The following is a 6,659-nucleotide window of genomic DNA, read 5'->3' on the forward strand; positions in this document are numbered from 1 at the left end:
AATCAGAATCATAAGCACAGAGACAAACTCCACAGAGAATGGCAACAAAGGGGAACCAATACCTCCTGATAATCGGAGAACAAAGACCAGCATCACTTCCAAATCCAGAAGGCTAACCCAAATGTCTCACTACCCTTATCAACAGTCCAAAGATCAAGAAGAGAGGGAAGTGCAGGAAGATCAGAGACAGAACATTATACACTCGTCTAGAGAAGTTCATACACTATGAATTGTTTCTCTATTTAAGCAAAAAGTCTCATTGTAAAAACAAATATCAGTATGTGTATTAGGCAATATGAACACTTCACTACATGGTGAACCTGAAGTTCTTGATACAAGTTGTTACTGGAGAACAAAAATAATTAAGGTCATTGTTTTACTAGTCCCGACTTACTAAGCAACCACAATACTAAAAACAATCAAGACATAATGCTAGGTCAAGAATTGTGACTTCCTTGAATAAGGAGACAGCTTGACTTGACAAGATCATAGTACCCATAAATTAACCACCTTGATACCAAGCTTCAATGACCCTTTCCAGTTTGTGCTGAGAATAATACAGTACTCCAATATACAACTGGGCAATATACTTGTAGGAACAACTGACTGTTACTGAGTTCTATATTCTGAGAAAAAGAAGCTTCAAAATAAGGACAGCTTGAGCAGTAACTTGCAAACTATGGGTTACTAACATTCAAACTAGCAGAGTACTAGAGATAAAACATATAAGGAAATAATAACCCACCTTATGATATGCTTCTGAAGTTTTGGTTTTGTGTAGTTGATCAAGTGCTGAACAATTTCCCATAGAGTAATAGGAATTGCCATTAATACAAAAATTCCCCCTATCAGCCATGCTATTTTGTAGCCTTTAATTCCATTTAAAATCTGAAAAACAAGTCCACATATTAGGAACCTGTAATAACAAATCTGATTGTAATCCATATCTCCAATTTAATGAGTCCAGTACACTGTATCTGTCAAATAAAGAAATTTCTCTTTAAAAATAAAATAAACACTTACAAGAGTATATATGAGATAAGGAACAATTCCTAGAATGATTCCTCCGTACAAAATGAACACTAACGGCTTGATCCACAGCCGCCAGTGTGAACACATCACTTGGCATCTTTCTCCGCAACACATCTTGGCGGTTTCTGTGTAGGCTTGAGTTTGAAAAATTCTTGCTGCCAAAAGGCTTCACTATCAGTCCTGAAAACATAGAGAAACTTTCTTTACAATTCATTAGTATTAACTGTCAGAATATTAAACTAGCACCAAAATTTGAAAATTAAACCAAAAAGCAAATTTATAAATACATCTCTACCCTATGATACAAATTTGGCAATTTTTAAAGACAATCTGCAATTTTCCTTGACATTCTAACCCACATCTTCACATGGATATATTTCTGGTACAGCTGGGATTGGTTGAAGCTTGGAAAGAATGTTTAAAAATGACAAATTTTTAAATCAATTTGTATTTTTCACAGCTAACAAACCTTCGGTCTTAACAATAAGATATGACTGTGGACAACGATCCACAGGAGCTCTTGCTTTGTCCCGTCAGAGCATTGCGATCCTATCTAAAGAGCCCTCGTCACCTAAGACTTAGGTGTCATGGACTTTTTTGTTAGCACAGGCCAGTCCAGAAGGGAAGTGTGCAAGAACACAATTTCATTCTGGTTACATGAGACAATTAAACAGGCGACAATTTCCCTTGTGCAGGGATTGCAGGTAAATGCCTGCCCACACAATATTAATGGCACCAGTTCCACTTTGGTCGTAGGGCAACATGGGGTAGTAGAGGTGGCTTCATATTACACACTAGGATTTGTACATTTAGGAAAAATGCAAGTAGTATGGTTCTGTTCTAAAAGCTGGCTTTCCAGTTGGATTGGTTTGTAAGTTGCACAAAGTTAGCCTATGCATCCACTAATGTAGTTACCCAATAACAAATAACATTGTAGTACACTAAGTTTCTATCAAGGAATTTGATCTTGTGCATAATGCAATTTATAATAAAAAAATATCATACCTCTTTCCTTGAAAAAACAACAATGAAATGCACAAAATAAAACATACACAGTATATCCCCTATGTCATACAGACATGAAAGTCTGTATATCCCCTATGTCATACAGACATGAAAGTCTGTAAGTTGAAAGTTTGTATGTAGAGGACTAGCTATATCTTTAAAATCTGCAAGCAGGAGATGACATGAGTCCTATAACCTCCTACTGGTCTGATGAAATGATTGACCAAAGTAGTAGGTACTTAGGGTGCTAGAGTAAGGAAAATGAACCTTGGAGAATCACGACAACTCTCGTTGTGAACTTCATGCAGCTTAATTCTGGTTATTATCAGGTATATAATAGATTTATAAATAAACTCTACCATGTCCTCCTACCCCATGTTAAAAGAGGGAAAACTGAGGGCGAAACGTACCTATACTTGTTTCACGGACATAGGCAAGATGCCTGAAGCATACTCACTTTTATCGTGTCCCACTCTAGCAAGCACTTCAACTTAGATGCTGCTCATAAAGAGGGTTAAGGATGGAAGGGAAGCCAGTCACTCCCAAACACTATGGTTTTGGGACTCGAATAATATAGTACTGTTCTTGTCTGAAAAGCACAAATGCCTAAGCAAACAGTTGGGCAACCACCATAGGTTCTAAGGAGAGGTTATCCTGAAGCTTGTAAGCAACTTCCCACAGGTAGAAGGAGGTAAAGGTAGCCTATCTATGCCAGATACCTGCCCTCTTTACCTGAAAAACTGGAAATCTCTTCCAAAAAGTGAACTCTTGAGCAAGACGGGAGACCAATCTCCTCCACTGTAAGTCACAGGCTCACTTAATCAGCTCTCGAAGTCAGCAGGAAAGGGTGTTCCTGGAAACCTCCTTCTTGTACTTACCTTTACTAATGAAACGTCTTCTACACTCTAGCTTGGGGAATGGGTCCTATACTACCTAAGAGCATGTGCTGAGCAAAGCTGCATCCCACTTGCTTCCTCATCAGCAAAATTTCTGAAGGCAGGGTGGGGATTGCGAAACTTCTGAAACTCTAATCTGAGGAACTGGTTCTGAGTTTTTGCCACAAATTCAAGAATTAAATGCTGAATGATATAGAACAGGCCATGTAACTTTCACAGAAGGTCTAAGCCTGCAGCACTTCAGGGGGCTAGATTTCCTATGGACATGACCCCTCATAGCTCTCAGTATTATACTTATCTTCAGCAGACAATGGAGCCAAGGCAGCTGCAAACACAGCAACACACACATACACAGATAAAGCCTTAGCAGACACCACAGGTAAAGAAGACTCAGGAGTCAAATACTTTTCCTCCACCAGGATGTCATGAAATGCTGTGAAAGGTGGACTACCGGGGATGTTTGGCATAGGCCAAATCTTCTTCAGTTATTAGAATGAGGTCATCTTTCGAGTACCTGGAATGTAACGATTAGACGGGATGGAGGGTGGGACACCTGTTAAAGAGACACTTCCCTCTGCATGTGCTTTGTTCTCAGATGACAACCATGCATAGATCTAGCAGACTTAGTACTATCTCTCCTAGAAAGGGTAGGCAGTGGAATAAGAATCAATGGTAGTAAAAAGGAACTTGAAGGATTGGGGGGGTCTCACTGAGGGAGTATTCTCCCCAACGAAGGTGGCGAATGCTTCTTTTCCTTCTTTCTCCTCATGCCAAAGCTAAGTACTAAGGTGAATCACAAATTGCACACTCTCTACCAGGAGAAGCCCTAGTGCAATACTTCTCTCTACAAGAAGCACAATAAGTACAGTACGTATGTGGGTCTTCTGTGATGGGAGACATGAACCATCCAAAAGAATGGTCACACTCTTTGCAATAGCACTACTCACATTTTTTCTCCATGTGCCAAAAGAAACTAGCAAGGCAAAAAAATTAAAGAACAGACAACCAAACAAATGAAAAGGTCACTTATCCAAGTATCTCCACCCAAATCGGGGACACTCAAACGCAGCACATCTGAACCATATGGTGGCCAAAAGAAGTGAGGACAGATGGTGAGTGAAGGTTATTCTCCCATTCACCCACATTTCTCCAACAGTTAAATACTTTGTTATAAAATTTCAATTACCAGTTTCCATCTCACAATGAAAGATATTCCCAAACACAAGGCGAAGGTTTGTGTTTCCTAAGTAATAAATAATGGGGTAAGTAGACAGCTTTACTGGCTCCCTTCCCTTGTTAAAAGGAAGAGTGGAGGGAGTCATTCTTGCGGGCTGAAACTTTAAGTCAGAATGCTCAACTGTGATACCTAATTGCACTGTGGCCTTCCCAGAATGTACTCAGCTTGTCAGCTGCCTTTCACATGAAAGAAAGACAGGTGGCAAGAGGAGGAAGAAAAAAGAAGTCTCTCAACATTTAACCTACAGCCGTATGTCCTCTTGAGTACCTTAGGCAAGCTGTTGTTTTGGATGAACACACAACCTGTTAAACAAACACCCACCAAAGGCGGCAAGGCTGTACCAAAGGTTTGGTTGCTATGTCCTTTAATGCCCAAAGGGCTTGAGTGATACTGCATGGTGCATCAAGATGTCTCAGCTCAACTTACGTCTTTGAAAAGAGTAAAGGACATCCATTCTGCAACGTGAGACTACTCTCGGCCAAAAATTATCGGGAAAAGAGCATAAACATATTATCAAAATACTGCACATTTGAAAACCTTAGCAACTAACCCCCCAGACAAAAAAGACATATTACCATCAGTTTCTCTAAAGGGAGGTTGTTAGTCAGCAAATGGAACTTACATTGCTGTTTTAACAGAATGGGAAGTAGCTTGCCCATCTGCTGGATACCAGGGAACCTTCTCATTCACAGATTAGACAATTAACCTGTATGAAAACTCGATGAGCATCTGGTCTCACCTCTAATGCACCCTAGAGCATGCACTAGACAAAACCTGGCTTCAATGATTGGTACCATAGTTACTTCCAAATAGTACAATTAAATTAGAAATGAGCCAATGATTTCTCAAAAGTGCTGCTCAAACTTTAGGGGTTCTGAAGGAGAGGGATCCTCAAATGCACTAGTTAGATCCTCTTCTGAAAAAGACGTGGACAAAGCAGCCTACCTTGGTGAATGTTCTCAGGACCATGGACATGAACAACTGGACCTGTTTTGAAGAGAACACAGAACATCTTTTGGTCTCCCTCCATAGCTAACAAACCTCTCCACCACACTCTTTACATGAACTATTACTGCAGACCCATATCACATGTTATATTAACACCAAGGGCATAAAGCAACCAAACACTCACTTATCCCTTTTACACCTTTTGTTGTTAGCTTTCATAGCTTAAATAGATTTATATAAAAAAAAAACACCTTACATATAATACCAAGGATGAAAGACGTTCCAGCTTGGGCTGTCAGAGCACAGTAGGAAGTCTTGACCACAGACAAAGAAAAAAACGCTTACTTAAAGCATATGAGAAGGGGTTTCCCCACCAACTCGCCAGCCTAACTTCAATTAAATACCTTGTCAGAGTTAAAATGACCATAGGTACTTCTAGCTCACACTGAGAAATACTCCTACATAAAAGTTTATGGTTTATATTTCCATTGGAACAAAGTAATTTTTATCACCAGATAGTATTGGCAAGAACTGGCTATGCAACAGTTTGAGGTAGGCTAACCTTGAATATGTTCGGATATAGCATTCCTGACCTAAGCCTGTCTTTCTGCAATAAATGACACCTTATGATTACTAGTGGTCATATAAATCTGGGGTTAATATGTATAGATTTATTTTACTTTAAACCATTATTGCATTTTGGAATTGAAAACCATTTCCCCCCATTATAATGTGTGCTTTGAACACTGCTGACATTAGTTTGTTAGCAAATCAGTACTTTTAGATTGGAATTGGTGTTATTGGGTGGGGGGGAAATACAAAACACAAGGACGGTAATCTCCCTGATAATTCTCATTCTGAATATGACAATTTGTCGAAAATTGCATTTTTCCTAACTATACAAACCTGAGGTCCTTTAACAATAGGAAGTAGCTAGCGGCAGCTGGAACGGGTCGTAAGCTTCGAAACAAGGGAGAACGGTAGTTAACTGCTTGTCCGATCGTCACTGGGAGTAAAAACAAATCACTTTTTGCTTTTGGCCCATGCAAAATACGCAGAGTGAGGGGTGGCATGAGGAGGGACTATATGTAAAGGACCTCAGGTTTGTATAGTTAGGAAAAATGCAATTTTCGACAAATTGTCATTTGTTCCGATACGTAATACAAACCCTCGGTCCTTTAACAATAGGAAGACTCACTTCTTGGTGGGAGGAATCTGAGTCTTTTGATGAACAGACTGGTGTTCGTCCATCCCTGGAATGACCTCCCTGGTCGTAAGAGCGAGGGAGGGATCCAAGCCTCTGTCCAATTGATCGGGGGTGTGCACCGCAGGATCAATGGTCAGACCTCTGGGCCGAGTACTAAGAGAGAGGCAAGCGTATCTCTTTGTACCAGCATTGTAAGAACTTTTTCCTTTACATGAGCAAATGTAAAGTAATGGGTTTGTCTCATGTAGGCATCCACTTTCTCCCCTTTGTTGGAGAAAGTGGTGGATATACACTCCTATCTCTAGTTAAAGAGATAGGATGGAGCTCTGTTGAA

At 39.9% G+C, this 6,659-nt stretch overlaps 1 protein-coding gene across 1 annotated transcript in view; it reads right to left on the reverse strand.

Annotated features, from left to right (window-relative positions):
* The window catches only part of LOC135218689 (transmembrane protein 184C-like), a gene marked incomplete in the record, with an annotated part of 17,174 nt that extends 11,110 nt beyond the window's left edge, over window positions 1-6,064 (reverse strand). Inside the window, 2 exon segments of the mRNA XM_064255139.1 lie at window positions 1,024-1,212; window positions 5,681-6,064. Coding sequence (XP_064111209.1) covers window positions 1,024-1,146 — 123 coding nt within the window.
* Between the last annotated feature and the right edge of the window lie 595 nt (window positions 6,065-6,659).

This window comes from Macrobrachium nipponense, chromosome 19 (genome assembly GCF_015104395.2).
Source record: "Macrobrachium nipponense isolate FS-2020 chromosome 19, ASM1510439v2, whole genome shotgun sequence".
NCBI classification, from domain to species: Eukaryota; Metazoa; Arthropoda; class Malacostraca; order Decapoda; family Palaemonidae; genus Macrobrachium; species Macrobrachium nipponense.